The sequence below is a fragment of the Ostreococcus lucimarinus genome, chromosome 7, assembly GCF_000092065.1.
Source record: "Ostreococcus lucimarinus CCE9901 chromosome 7, complete sequence".
NCBI classification, from domain to species: Eukaryota; Viridiplantae; Chlorophyta; class Mamiellophyceae; order Mamiellales; family Bathycoccaceae; genus Ostreococcus; species Ostreococcus sp. 'lucimarinus'.
In genome coordinates this window covers 452,111-465,606 of record NC_009361.1, presented here as the reverse complement: position 1 = coordinate 465,606, position 13,496 = coordinate 452,111, and the positions used below count along the sequence as shown (strand labels likewise).

Here is a 13,496-nt window from a genome sequence, read left to right as displayed (position 1 = left end):
ATCTACGATCGAGCTATCTACGATGGGTCTATCTTCAAAGGCACTACCTTCGAAGGGACTGTTCTTCGAAGGGACTGTTCTTCGGCGCGTTCGTCGCGTCGGTTACGCTCCGGCTTCGCCTCCCTCCGCGAGACGACTCTTCATGTCTATGACTCGCTCCGCCAGCGCGTCCACAAACCGCACGGCGCGCTTGCGCGCCGCGCGCACGTCGTCATCGCCCAAGCTATCGATCCCGTCCAAGTGCACCAACGCTCGCTCGAACGCGTCGCTCAAAAAGTGTAACCGCTCGCGCGTTCGCGCGCCGTCCGATCCGAATCGTTCCAGCGCGTCCACCTCCGCGCTCAGGCGTTCGCACTCTCGCGTCTTATCATCGATCGCCGTCGTCGCTCTCCGCTTCGCCGCGGCGTCGTCTGAAGAATTCTCGTCGCTCCGCGCTTCGGCGAACTTTCGCTTTTGTTCGTCGCGCAGTCGCCGCAGCTCCGCATCCATCGCGCGGCGTCGCGCGGCTGGATCCGGCATCACGCTCACCCGCAACCGCCCATCGCGCGTCGCGTGTTTTCGCGGCGAGTCGTCGTCTCGGCACGCCTTTCCCTTGACGTGCACGCGCACGGTGGACGCGTCGACGCGCGCGCGCGTCGCCAAGATTTCGCGCAAGTCGGCGAACGTGACGTCCTCCGGCGCGTCCACGACGAAGCGTCGCGCGTCGAGCGGCGCGTCGGGGACGGCGATGACGTCCACGGTGACTCGGAGCATCGGCGCGGCGACGCTCCGCGCGCGCGGCGCGGCGCGGCGCGGCGCGCTTTGAGGGACGATGGCTAAGTGCGTACGCGCTTTACAGGTGCTATATACAGACGGCGCGAGAGCCGAGCTTCAAAGCTTAAAAGCGGCCGGGAACGAACGACGGGGCGTCCGAGCGGAGGAGCGGTGGCTTTTTCAGGGCCACGTCCATCGCGCGCGTCGGCGCGGCGGCGCCGGAATCGGCGCGTTTCTGGGGCGACGAGTCTTCGCCGTCGGAGAGTTCGAGCTCGTCCATGGTGGTTTCGAGCGCGCGCTGGTCGTCGTCGTCGTCGTCGTCGTCGTCGTCTTCGGCGTTCGTGACGTCTTTGTCTTCGTCACCGTGCACGACGCGACCGAGTTTGGCCATCGCCTTTTCCATGAAACTCGATACGAAGGTGAATCCGAGGAATTTTTCTTGTTCGCCGGAGACGGGCGTCGCGGCGACGGAGTCCACGGGATCGACATCCGTCCATCGCGTGTCGAAGTTTGCGGTGCAGTGCTCGCCGTGAACGTTCGGCTTGAACGGTGGAGGATTCGCCTTTGCGGCGATCTTCGCCCAGTCCACGCCTTTAAAATATTTGTGACTTTTGATATCCGCCGTGCCGTCGTCGCCGCGACCGAGGCGCATCGACGGATCTTTCGCCAATAAACCCTTGATGAGCCCCACGGCTTCGGGTTGGAAGTAATTCGGCACCTTGACTTTTTCGCTGCAGATTGCCTTTTGCACCGCTTGCTTGTTCTTCCCCTTGAAAGGCAGCGTGCCGGACAACATCTCGAACATCAGCACTCCCACGGACCACCAATCCGCCGTCTTGCCGTGTCCCTTGGCGTTTAAGATTTCCGGCGCCATGTAATCGATCGATCCCGCGAGCGAATTCGCGCGCTTATCGTCAACGATCCTCTTCGCCAACCCGAAATCCGTAATCTTCACGTGTCCATCGTGATCGACCAATATGTTCTCCGGTTTCAAATCCCTATGCATGATGCTCAGCGAGTGCAAGTGCCCGATGGCGAGACAAATTTCCGAAATGTAAAACTTGGTCAGCTCATCCCCGAACGTCCCTTGCTGATACAACTGAAAAAACAAGTGCCCGCCGTTAATAAATTCTAAAATCAAGTACAATTTACTCGTCGTCTGGAACGAATACCGCAGACTCACGATGAACGGATGCGTCACCGCCGTCAAAATGTCTCGCTCCGCTCTCGTGTACTCGGCTTGGTCCTTCTCCACGATGCGTTCCTTCTTCATCACCTTCATCGCGTATATCGCCCCGCTATCTTTTTTCCTCACTTGAAACACCTTCCCGAACGCGCCCTGTCCGACCAATTTCAATATATCGAAATCATCGGGCGTGAGTTTCTTCTTCGGCGCGCTCGGCGCGACGTCGATGAGCAGTCCGCTGTCGATCCTTCGCAAGCCTTGGCTCAGCATGCTCAGCGACGAGCTTCCGCTCCGTTTCAGCGACGGCGACGGCGTGTCCGCATCGCGCGCGGCGTTGATCGCTTCCTCATCGCACGCCCCGCTGCTCGATCGGCTCAGCGCGCGCGCGTCCGCGGGCGACGTCGCGCGCGGCGGCGCGGCGAGCCCGCTCAGCGCCCACGCCTCGGCGACGGCGTCCGCGTGCGCGCGCGCGTCGCCGGCCGCGCGCGCGGGCGTCGGCGACAGCGAAAACCCACGCGTCGACCGCGCGGTCGTCGCGTCGTCCATGCTCGCGCGGCGCCGTGTGACGGACGTCGGCGCGAGGGATGAATGGATAAAGTCGGCGTCGAGCGGGACGACGCGCGGCAGAGCGCGACGCGCGACGTCGAGCGAGCGAACGCGCGTCGAACGCGTCGCGGTAAAGGTTTAGAGCGCGCGCGAGCGACGCGCGCGCGCGAAGGCGTCGCGAAGGCGTCGCGAAGGCGTCGCGAAGGCGTCGCGAAGGCGAGGGAGGGGTTTCCGCGGCGCGCGCGAACGAAACGCGCGCGCGCGACGCGCGATGGCGACGACGACGCGCGCGATCGCGCGCGCGAACGTCGCGCGATGCGCGAGAACGTCGCGGAGGGAGGCGCGCGCGAGACGAAGCGCGACGGCGCGAGGGGTGCGGTGCGCGGCGGCGGCGACGGAGGCGACGGAGGCGGCGGCGTACGACGACGGCTTCGTCGGACGCGCGGCGACGGCGACGACGCGACCGGGGACGCTGGCGAAGACGGATGAGGTGGTTGCGCTGCGATCGGCGCGCGCGCCGACGAACCGAGCGGAAGAGTATCGATTCACGGATTTCAGCGCGTTGACGACGGCGACGCTCGTGGGGCCGAAGGAGGGGGCGAGCGCGGACGCGAGCGCGACGCGCGTGGAGGATGCGTGCGCGACTGTCGTTTTGGTGGACGGCGTGTTGGATGCCACGCAGAGTGACTTTGAAGGCGCGGCGAAGGCTGGGATTAAAATCAGCGTCGGTGCGGCGGATGCGACGACTGGAAAGCAGAGCGCGACGCGGGGTAACGTTTTCGCCGCCATCAACTCGGCGAGCGCGGCGGATGTCGTCGTCGTTCGCGTGCCCAAGGGCGTGAAGTGCGCGTCGCCGGTCCATATCGTGACGATGTCTACGGGTGGTGAAAACGGTGCCACGCGCGTTTCGGCGCCGCGAATCACCATCGTGGTGGAGGAAGAGGGCGAGTTGTGCGTCGTCGAAGATTTCGCGGGCGAGGGCGAAACCGAGTACTGGCAAAACGGCGTCTGCGAAATCGCCGTCGAAAAGGGAGCGTCGATGAAGCATGCGCTCATTCAGAACCACGGCCGCGGGGCCACGCACACGCGCACGACGCTCGTGACGCAGGCGGAAGATTCGAAGTACGAGGTGAATGAGATTTCCGTCGGCGGCAAGACGGCGCGTCATGATTTGAACATCAAGCAGCTCGGTCCGCGCACGGAAACCGTCCTCGGATGCTTCAACCTCGCTGGTTCGAATCAAACCTTAGACTTACACAGCAAGCTGCAGTTAGATCACGAAGAAGGTTCGAGCAATCAGGTGCACAAGTGCATCGTGAGCGCGGCGAGCGGTAAAGGCGTCTTCGACGGCAACGTTCAGGTGAACCGCATGGCACAGCGCACGGACGCGCAGCAGCTTTCGCGTAACTTGTTACTCGTTCCTAAGGCGACGGTTAACGTCAAGCCGAATTTGCAAATCATAGCGGACGACGTGAAGTGCACGCACGGGTGCACCGTGAGCGATTTGGAAGAGGAGGAGTTGTTCTACATTCGCTCGCGAGGTTTGAGCGCGGAGACCGCCCGCTCGCTCTTGGTGAGCGGTTTCGGCGTCGACGTCATCAGCCGCTTACCGGGAAAAGATTTGCGCGATCGCGTGAACTCCATCGTTCGCACGTCGCTCGAGCGGGATCGAGTCGCGTTCGAATGGACGGGTGACACGTAAACGTTTTAATATTAATACTCAAAATTCATAATTTATGACACCGTCGCGGATTCATACAAGTCACAGTCGCAATTCATTCATATTTCATTCACAAAACACCTCATGGTCGTCGTCGTTCGATCGTCGACGCTCAATAAAACAGTTCCTTGCTCTTGCCGTTGATGAGCTTGCACAACTCGCCGTACGAGTACTGGTCGAAATCGTCGCCGAACTCCACGCGAGAGCACTCAGTGACGCAATCCGCGCCGTCCACCGTGGCTTCAAACTCAACGTACTTCGAACCGAACGCCCCGGCGCCCGCAAGATTCACGGTAATCATCTTATCGTCCGCCGTCTTCACCGTCGCCGAGTTCGCGTCTCTCGGCGTCACTTCGCCCACGACGAGCACCGTCTTCCCGATAAAGTTCACCAGCGCTTCACCGTTCACGCGCGGTCGCGGCGCGGAATCATCCATGTTCTGCCATCATCGCGCGCGCGCCCGGTCAGTCGCAATCGCCTCGTCGTCGTCGTCGTCGTCGTCGTGGGTTCGCAGCTGTCGAGGTGTCCGAAAGTTTGAAATCGCGATCGTCATCGTCGTCGCGTCGCGCGCATCGCGCGCATCGTCCACCGCGGCGCGCGCATCGCGCGCGGCGCGCGCGTTCGCGCCCGTTCGCACCTCGTCGGTCGTTCACGAATCGATCGCGCGTCGTCGCGCGCTGAAAAGTGCGGCGACGCGTCGCGAGATTCAAATCTCGACGTCGCGTCCGCGTTGGGGACGAAGGCCAAAACGCGACGCGCGCGCCGCCGCGATGAGCGCGACGCGCGCCGGGGTGACGCCGCTGCCGAAGTATAAGCTCGTGTTCTTAGGGGTGCGCGCGCGAGGCGCCTCGATCGCGACGCGCGCGACGAACGACGCGATGAAGCGCCGTTCGGGACAGCGCGCGGGACGCACATCGAGGGAAACGACGACTGACGATCGCTCGAACGCGCTCGAACGCGCCGCGCAGGATCAATCCGTGGGGAAGACGTCGATCATCTCGCGATTCATGTACGACAAGTTCGACAACTCGTACCAGGCGACGATCGGGATCGACTTTTTGTCCAAGACGATGTATCTGGAGGATCGCACGGTGCGGTTGCAGTTGTGGGACACGGCTGGACAGGAGCGGTTCCGGTCGCTCATACCGTCGTACATCAGGGATAGCTCGGTGGCGGTGATCGTGTACGACGTGAGCTCGCGGGCGAGCTTCGTGAACAGTGCGAAGTGGATATCGGAGGTGAAGGCGGAACGCGGAGGCGACGTGATAATCGCGTTGGTGGGGAACAAGACGGATTTGGACGGACGCGAGGTGAGCGCGGCGGAAGGCGAGGCGAAAGCGAAAGAAGAGGGCGTGATGTTCATCGAGACGAGCGCCAAGGCGGGATTTAACGTCAAGGTGTTGTTTCGCAAAATCGCGGCGGCGTTGCCGGGGATGGAGACGCCGAGCACCAAGGCGGACGAGGACTTGGTCGAGGTAAAACTTACGGGACAAGCGCAGCAATCGGCGAAATCGTCGTGTTGTTAGCCAATCGCGGCATCGGTAGTCCGGTATTAGGAACCTAGAACTCGAACGGGCTTTGCCGAATACATTACTTCGCTACCAAACATCCTGCGACACTAAAGACGACGACGACGACGACGATCCCTCACCATTCTAAGCGTTTTCTCTCTCCGCGATTACAGACATTCTACATATTCTAAACCTACGTGCGCACCGACCGACGCTTCGGCGCGCGTTCGCCCTCGTCCCGCGTCTCGAATCGAGTCGAATCGAATCCGCTACGACTCCTTCGCCTGCAACACCGGCCGCACCAGCGGCGTCATCTGCGCCATGTAAATCACCGCCCACATGAACCAACAGCAGAACACGCTCGTGCCGTACATCACGTGCAGGAAACTGCGTCGTCCGCGCGTCGTGCCGTCAGTCATCGTCGTCATCCTTTCGTTCACTCGTGCAGCCGTCGACCGAGCCATCCGTCGTCGTCGCGTCGCGTCGCGTCGCGTCGCGTCGCGCGTCACGCACGATCGTCGCGCCGCGGGCGCCGAGCCCTGGACGTAGGCGTAGAACACCCCCTCGAGCGCGGCGAACGCGAGCGTGGTGAACCAGAACCCCATCCGCGCGTCTTCGTCTGACGCCGCGCGGTCGTCGCGATTCGACGACGCGCGCGCCGGCGCGACGCGTCGCGATGCGAGACAAGCGCAAGCTGTTGACGCTGGATGACATCAGCTCGCGGTTGCGAGGTGCGCGACGCGCTTTCGACGCGAATCGACGGTCGTTCGTGGGTCGATTGGTCGAGACGGCGATGATTGCTCGAACGCGTTTCGCGACGGCGCGACGCGACGGCGCGCGCGACGACGACGACGACGGGCGCGAACGAACGACACTGACGCGCGTGCGGTTCGAAACGACAGGGAAGTACGTGTCCGTGGCGTGGCCGGAGACGGGGGTGTGGTACGACGCCAAGGTGATGGAGATCGACGCGAAGGCGAGAACGGCGACGCTGTGGTACCCGGATTCGCTCGGCCCGGACGCGGAGGAGGGCGAACGCGAGTCGATCAATCTCGAGGAAGCGATTTTAGACGATGAGGTGTCGTGGCCGGTGTACAGGGACGAGGCGCACGCGAGGGAGATGATGGCGCGACGAGACGCGCAAGAGGCGCGAGGCGCGAAGCGGGAACGGACAAAGCAACCGAATCGTAAACGAATGGCGGAGATGGAGGCGGCGAAGGCGGAGGAGGAAAAGATTCGCAGTACCGTTCGTGAATTCATTTTGAAGGCGATGGAGATGGCGGCGGAGGAGACGAAAGCGAGCGGGCACGACGAAGCCAATGGAACGCCGAGCGAAGTCGCCGCGGCGGTCGAATCGGCGCTGTATAAAAAATGCGGTTCGGCTGACAAAGAGTACAGAACGCGCGCGCGGTCTTTAAAATCCAACTTACAGGACGTGCGCAACCCTCAATTACGGGCGCGCGTGCTCGCGAACGATTTGAAAGCTTCACAACTCGTGGACATGTCTCCGCTGCAGTTGGCCAACAAGGAGCTCGTCGAGTGGCGCAAGGCGCGACAGGAAATCGCGGGCGAGGGTGCCTTTATGAAGGGAATCGCGCTTGAGGATATAGTGGTGAAGAAAGATGGGAAGAATGAAATTCACGTCGAGCTGAAGCCAGAAGAACCGGCGCCGTCGAAGCCCGTGGAACAAACGCCGAGCGTCGAGGAAGAGCCGACGCAAGTCACCGAGATTGACGTGACGTCTGGGAACGACCAACTGTCAGACGAGGAGCACGAAGAAGCCGCACCGATGAACGTCGACGGTGATGATTCAGAAATGCTTTCTTTCGAAAAGTTTGCGAATGGAGGCGAAGAAGACAAGGAAGAGGAGCAGGAAGAAGAGGAAGACGAGGAAGACGCCGCGCCGGAATACGAGCCAGAGCCCGAGTACGAACCGGAGGACGAACCTGAGTACGACCCGGAAGCGACTACGGCGGATGAGGTGGAAGAAGAAGAATACAATCCCGCCGACGACCCGATAGATGTTCCTCTTCCCGAAGGTGCGTGGGAAGGCACCGTAGATGTTCCAGGACTGCCTACGCTTCAGCTGCGAGCGGTGCCCATCGGCGGCGAAGGCGCCCACGTCGGCGACATCTTGCCCGAGAGTTTGCACATCAAAGGCCGCGTCGACTACAAAGCCATGCAATCTTTCGTCAAGCAAGTCCACCGCTCGTCGACGTCGCGCGCGGTGACGCTCGTGCATATCTCGAGCGCGCCGAGCGGCGGAGACGACGCGGAAGCGGCGATGGCGAAGATCGTCAAACAATATCGCGAGCGCAAGCGATGCGGCGTGGCGAAAACGGAGGATGGCATCGAGCTGTATCTCGCGCCTCGCGGTCAGCACGCGGATAAAGTCATCTTAACCGTCGACCTTATCCCGGGACACGTCCCACCGTCGACGGGGATGATTGGAATGGTGATTCATCCGCGAGGCATCGGTCCAAGGAAAGTCGACTCGAAGGAACTTCATCGATCAAAGAAGACGCGCGTCGAAGAGCACGTCGACGAGGATGAGTACGCGCCCAACGCGCCACCGGCGCAATTCATGGAGGTTCCGCCACCACCGCCACCCTCAGCGCAGATGGCGCCGCTCGCGCCCCCCCAAACTCTTCGAGAAGTTCCCCCGCCGCCGCCGCCCGCCGCCGCGCCGCCGGCGTTCCAAGCGCAAGATCTCGCCGGTTTGATCGCGACGCTTTCCGGCGCCCAGCAACCGGTGCGCATGAACGTACCACCGCCTCCTCCTCCTCCGTGACTCAAAACGACCGTAGAATCGCACAGTACACTACTGTGACAGTAGATTTTAGATGAAACGAGACGCGGCTCGTCGCCGCGACGACGACACAACGAGCCTCCCCTAAGCGATGTTCGCCACCGCCGCGCCCGCGCCGCGCGCCGCGCCCGCGCCGCGCGCCGCGCGATCGACGACACCGCCGTCGTCCGCGCGCGCGTCCGCGCGCGCGTCGTCGAGCGGCGCGGACGTTCTTTACTTCTGCTACGGCAGCAATCTCAATCCCAGCACGTTCGACGGCGTTCGCGGCATGCGCCCGACGTCGTCCACGCCGTGCGTCCTGCGCGGCTTCGAGCTCGCGTTCAACGTGCCCGGCGTGCCGTACGTCGAACCGGCGTTCGCGAGCGCGGTCGCGCGCGAGGGGGCCGAGTGCCACGGCGTCGCGCACGGCATCACGCGCGACGAGTGGGAGTACTTAGTCACCACGGAAGGGTCGTACGACGTCGTGGACGTCGATTGCGACGCGTACGATGGGCGAAAGCTGCGATGCAAGACGCTGACGCATCGTACGCTGAAGAATTTTGGCGAACGAGCGCCGTCGCTGCGATACGCGACGCTCCTGCGGGAAGGCGCGCGGTTTCACGGTCTGGACGAGGCGTGGATCGCGCGTTTGGACGCGTTGGAGACGTACGAGCCGGTTGAGCTGGATTTAGGACAACGCGCAGCGTTGGCGCTGTCGGTGGGACCGACTTTGCTGGCGGCGGTGCCCGCGGCGGGGGCGGCGGCGGCGAAACGGCTGTCGACGGGCGACGGACGGGGCGCCGTGATAGACGCGTTCGTGGAGACGCAAGACGTCGTGTGGGGGGTGCAAAACGCGTTTTTCGCGCCGTGGATGGGGTCGAGCGGTAGGAACGCGAAGAAATAGCGTATATTTGCTACATGTATGCGTAGCGCATAGCAAGGTTTAGTTCTATCGATAGCAAAGCTCGCTAGAGCGACTAATCGGAGTACTCGCCCGGGTTGGAGAGCATGTTTTTGTTCGGCGCTTTCGGTGCCCGTGGCGCTGGACTGTCGCGCCCACTGCGTCGATTCCTCTGCAACACCTCCGCCGCGCGCGCTAACAAGTCTCCACCCACGCCATTCTTCGAGCGCTCGGCGAGCGTCTTCGCCCAACCTTCGGGCTCGGGCACGAGACGGGCAAACGTCAGGTACGCCGTGTGCGACTGCAGGCGCTGTCGCGGAAATGTGACGACGTGCTGCGTCATTACGTTGTCGTCGCCATCGTCCACCGGCGCGTCACGCGGGCGCTTAGTGTCCTTCCGCCATCCCACCTTGGTCGCCTTGCTCAGCGGCGCCGACAAGTCTCTCTGCAACCGCTTTCCCTCGACGTCGTATTCGCGCCCCAACAACTCCACCGTCTTGACGTCCGCAAACCCGTGCTTTTTCATCTCTAAAATAGTTTTCTGCACCTGTTCGATGCACGGCGAAAACGAACAGAGCACGCCGTCCGGGCGAAGACTACGCGCGACGCTCCCCACGCACTTGTGCGGCCCCGGCAAGTCCAAAAAAACCGCGTCCGCGCGTCCCGCCATCTCCTTCGGGAATCCATCCCGTTCGATGTCTCTGTGCGTCACGGTGACGTACTCCGATATCCCATTCAGCGCGAACTCTTCCTTTGCCGCTTTCACGCGCGTTTCGTTGAACTCGTACGTCCACACTCGTCCCGTCGGCGCGACGCACCGCGCCAGCGCGTGCGTCAGGCTTCCCGACCCCGTCCCGCTCTCCATCACCACGCTCCCCGGCGTCAGTTCCATCTCCGCGCACACCAGCGATATGTCCGCCGCGTACAGGATTTGCGTGCGATGTTCCAGCACCTTCGTCCACAACTCGGGCGTCGGCGCGCACAGCCACACGAACCCTCTCCCGTCCCGCTCGCGCGCGCGCGCGCCGAACGCGCGCCCGATCCAATCGTCGTGGTGAAACGTCCCGTACTTGGACGCGTACACGCCGCCGCTTCGCACGCGCTCGGCGACGGCGGCGTTGAAGCCCTCGACGACGACGACGAGGTCGCCGTCGCGAACGACGCGCTCGGGCGGCGGCGGCGCGTCGAGCGACGCGGACGCCGTCGTCGACGGTGCGTCGGCGCACGCGAGCATGGAACCGCGCGCGTGAGACATCGCGCGCGCGACGCGCGACGGCGCGACGCGATGTGGGGCGGCGCGGGACGCGCGAGGGCGAGGACGGCGGACGGTTCGTCACAAGTCACAACAATTTATCCCACCTCGCGCGCGCGCGCTCGGGAGCTTGGGCTAGGATGAATTCTCTGAGCTCTAGGAATGATCGAGGACCGAGGGTCAGACGACGGCCGTCGTCGACGCGCTCGAGCCATCGCTCGGCGACGAGGTCGTTGAGCGCGGCGTCCTTGACGACCTTGCTCATCTTTTGCACCGTCTGCGTTTGCTTCTCCAGTTGCGTCATCTGCGTCGCCCCGTCCTGCGTCGACGCGTCTTGCGTCAATTGTAACTCGGTCGAATTCAACGCGCTCATGAAATCGATCCCGCGCTCGGCGCTCGAATCATCGCGCAGAATTTCCAACATCGCGACTCGAAACAGCGCGATTTCCGCCGGCGTCATCCGAGTCGCCAATTTCGCCACTTCCGTCGTCCCTTGGTTCACCACCGCCATGTACGTCTTCCCATCGCCCTCGAATTTACCCGTTCGTATGTCTAAATCTAAAAATTTCAACGCGACGGCGATTTCGCCCCAGAATCGCGTGAACTCGTTCGCGGCGTCGTCTTCGACGATTTCTCTGCGCGCCGCGCGTGCGATCGACGCTCATTTGTCAGTCCCGCGAGCGCCTTCTTTTCGCGCTTCATCGTCGAAATCGCGCGTGTGCGACACGACCGCACCTGTACAACGCCTCCGCGTCCTCGCTTTCGACGATCCCGCGCGACAGAAGCGCCTGAAGGAAACACTGCTGCTGCACCGACAGCGCGCTGGCGTCGTCGTTCGACGCCGCGGGCGCCGTGGTCTTGGCATTTTTCTTCACGGGCGACGGCGAGGTCGCCGCGAGTGGTTTTGCTTTCCTCTTCGCCGCCGCCGCCGGGGGCATGACGCCGGGCGCGCGCGGCGGTGCGGCGAGAAATGCCGCGAGGTGGCGTCGGCTGGCGGTTTTCAAAAATTGAATTTCGGCGAAGGCGAAGGCGAACTCGAACTCGATTCGATTCGGATTCGAGCCGACGAGCGTCGTGCGAACGATGAAGAATGATATTTTACAACAAGCGTACAACAAGCGATGCGGCGTGATGGAATGGTTGAATCACGGTGACGGCGGAGGCGGCGGAAGCGTGTTGCGAACGAGTTCGAGGAGATGAGTCGCCGATTCGCCGCCAAAGTACGTTCCACCGCCGACGACGCACGCGAGGAAGACGGCTTTGAAACTCAGACGAGTGTACTTCCAGTAGTCATCCGTGGAGTATTTTTGACCGAATAGGTAGGTGACGAGAATTTCTGTGCCGAGGAGAATACCGGGCCAGATGACGCCGTAGTTGTGCATCGCCCATCCGAGCGTGGCCGAGTACGGGAATCGGCGCCGCTGTGTGACTCGATCGAGATCACCGAGCGCGCAGAGCTTGGCGTCGGGGCCGAGTATTTTCTCAAAAGCATCCGAATTCCCAACGACTGGGTGTTCGGCGTCTTGCTCGCTTCGCAAGAGCGATACGAATTGTCTATTCAAGTTCCCGAGCGACGCGACGTTCAGCACGCGCTCAAAGTTGCGGTAGTCCACGTGCACCGCTCGAAGCTTTCGATTGTTCAATTGGGCGAACTTTTTGTTAAGTTCGAGCATGCTCATCGTCTCCGGACCCACGGCGTCGTACATGCGCAGCGTGTACTGCCGCTTTTCATTCTGCGTCACTATGCGCGCCCAAGATTCGCGACTCCAAATGGAATCGGTGCCCGACCACGATTCTCGATTCCACGCGCCCTCTTCCTGACACGGTAGATTCGACGCGGGTAGGTCCGCAACCTCAGTGAGACCCAGAAACGCCAACCGACTCGCCGCGTCCGCGACCTCGAGCGGCTGCAGCGGCGCCGAACCGTCGCCCATAATCGGCGTCAGCGGTAGGAGCGTCAAGTCAATCATATTCAGTAAGTCCCCACGCTGACCGACGACGCCTTGGTCTTTATCGTACAACATTCCGAGCGCGCACACCGTCACCGGCAATTTTTCCAACCGCGCCAACGAAAAGTCTGCCATCGCCTTCCACCGACTGTACGGCACCTGTCCCGCGCGCTCCGCCTTCGTGGCTTGCGTGCTGCTCTGAATAAAGTGCCCGAAACCCAATCGTTCGCACGCGCGCGCCGCGGCGACCGGCGCGAGATAATTCACCGCCATCATCGCGTTCGCCTTCCCCGACACCGGCCCCGCGAGACCGGCGAGATTCATGAACACCGAGTTACACCCCGCCATCCCGAGCGACCCCAACTGGTCCTGCCACGAATCCACGTCGTGTTGATAATAATAATCCACCCTCGACGCCCTGACCCCTCGCAATCGCTCCGCCCCGTACTGTTTCGTCAATCTCGACATCAAATTGCCCGGCGACGCCGACAGCAGCAGCGCCTCGCCGCTCTCTAATCCGTGCGCTCGTCGATAATCGTGCGCGTCCAGCACCGCGTCCAGCACCCGCGCGCCCAGGAAGCCTCCCGGTCCGCTCAGCGCGATCATCTTCGGTCGCGCGTCGAGCAGTTTCGCGCCCGCGGTTTTCACGAGCTGCGAGCGCGCCGCCTTGGCGACGACGTCGCGCGCGACCATGGTCGTCGCGAGCGATTTCGAGCGCGCAGTGCTGACGCGGATTGTCCCGGTCGCGATCGAATCGATTCACCGGCGCGTCGCGAGCGCGTCGCGAGCGCGCGCGGCGAGCGCGATGCGACGCGCCGCTCGCGATCGAAGTCGCGAAACGCGCGGCGATGTGAGGCGCGAGGTCATCGATCATGCATCATCAATCAACA

The 13,496-nt window shown here is 62.6% G+C and overlaps 10 protein-coding genes across 10 annotated transcripts; 4 read left to right on the top strand and 6 right to left on the bottom strand.

Annotated features, from left to right (window-relative positions):
- Nucleotides 1–1,165: 1,165 nt before the first annotated feature.
- On the bottom strand, nucleotides 1,166–2,125 carry OSTLU_3119 (predicted protein; the record flags this gene model as incomplete). The annotated part of the gene is made up of 1 exon (XM_001418679.1): nucleotides 1,166–2,125. A coding segment is annotated over one exon (960 nt), but the record flags the coding sequence as incomplete, so codon positions are not given.
- An 877-nt stretch (nucleotides 2,126–3,002) lies between these two features.
- On the top strand, nucleotides 3,003–4,151 carry OSTLU_10147 (ABC(membrane) family transporter (Fe-S assembly/SufBCD system); the record flags this gene model as incomplete). The annotated part of the gene is made up of 1 exon (XM_001418903.1): nucleotides 3,003–4,151. A coding segment is annotated over one exon (1,149 nt), but the record flags the coding sequence as incomplete, so codon positions are not given.
- A 166-nt stretch (nucleotides 4,152–4,317) lies between these two features.
- OSTLU_32676 (predicted protein) lies at nucleotides 4,318–4,641 on the bottom strand (the record flags this gene model as incomplete). The annotated part of the gene is made up of 1 exon (XM_001418678.1): nucleotides 4,318–4,641. One exon carries the CDS (start codon nucleotides 4,639–4,641, stop codon nucleotides 4,318–4,320), a length of 324 nt encoding a protein of 107 aa, XP_001418715.1.
- A 334-nt stretch (nucleotides 4,642–4,975) lies between these two features.
- On the top strand, nucleotides 4,976–5,813 carry OSTLU_32675 (predicted protein; the record flags this gene model as incomplete). Its single annotated transcript, XM_001418902.1, has 2 exons — nucleotides 4,976–5,035; nucleotides 5,174–5,813. The coding sequence occupies 2 exons, from the start codon at nucleotides 4,976–4,978 to the stop codon at nucleotides 5,729–5,731; spliced, it is 618 nt and encodes a 205-aa protein (XP_001418939.1). The 3' UTR covers nucleotides 5,732–5,813.
- Nucleotides 5,814–5,985: 172 nt separating this feature from the next.
- On the bottom strand, nucleotides 5,986–6,321 carry OSTLU_32674 (F-ATPase family transporter: protons (vacuolar); the record flags this gene model as incomplete). Its single annotated transcript, XM_001418677.1, has 2 exons — nucleotides 5,986–6,103; nucleotides 6,230–6,321. The coding sequence occupies 2 exons, from the start codon at nucleotides 6,319–6,321 to the stop codon at nucleotides 5,986–5,988; spliced, it is 210 nt and encodes a 69-aa protein (XP_001418714.1).
- A 599-nt stretch (nucleotides 6,322–6,920) lies between these two features.
- Nucleotides 6,921–8,507, top strand: OSTLU_93034 (predicted protein; the record flags this gene model as incomplete). The annotated part of the gene is made up of 1 exon (XM_001418901.1): nucleotides 6,921–8,507. The coding sequence occupies one exon, from the start codon at nucleotides 6,921–6,923 to the stop codon at nucleotides 8,505–8,507; it is 1,587 nt and encodes a 528-aa protein (XP_001418938.1).
- Nucleotides 8,508–8,616: 109 nt separating this feature from the next.
- On the top strand, nucleotides 8,617–9,408 carry OSTLU_93033 (predicted protein; the record flags this gene model as incomplete). The annotated part of the gene is made up of 1 exon (XM_001418900.1): nucleotides 8,617–9,408. The coding sequence occupies one exon, from the start codon at nucleotides 8,617–8,619 to the stop codon at nucleotides 9,406–9,408; it is 792 nt and encodes a 263-aa protein (XP_001418937.1).
- Nucleotides 9,409–9,481: 73 nt separating this feature from the next.
- Nucleotides 9,482–10,639, bottom strand: OSTLU_35232 (predicted protein; the record flags this gene model as incomplete). Its single annotated transcript, XM_001418676.1, has 1 exon — nucleotides 9,482–10,639. One exon carries the CDS (start codon nucleotides 10,637–10,639, stop codon nucleotides 9,482–9,484), a length of 1,158 nt encoding a protein of 385 aa, XP_001418713.1.
- A 106-nt stretch (nucleotides 10,640–10,745) lies between these two features.
- OSTLU_32670 (predicted protein) lies at nucleotides 10,746–11,595 on the bottom strand (the record flags this gene model as incomplete). The annotated part of the gene is made up of 2 exons (XM_001418675.1): nucleotides 10,746–11,292; nucleotides 11,393–11,595. The coding sequence occupies 2 exons, from the start codon at nucleotides 11,593–11,595 to the stop codon at nucleotides 10,746–10,748; spliced, it is 750 nt and encodes a 249-aa protein (XP_001418712.1).
- Nucleotides 11,596–11,779: 184 nt separating this feature from the next.
- Nucleotides 11,780–13,443, bottom strand: OSTLU_32669 (predicted protein). Its single transcript, XM_001418674.1, has one exon. It carries the CDS (start codon nucleotides 13,297–13,299, stop codon nucleotides 11,803–11,805), a length of 1,497 nt encoding a protein of 498 aa, XP_001418711.1. The 5' UTR covers nucleotides 13,300–13,443; the 3' UTR covers nucleotides 11,780–11,802.
- Nucleotides 13,444–13,496: the final 53 nt, after the last annotated feature.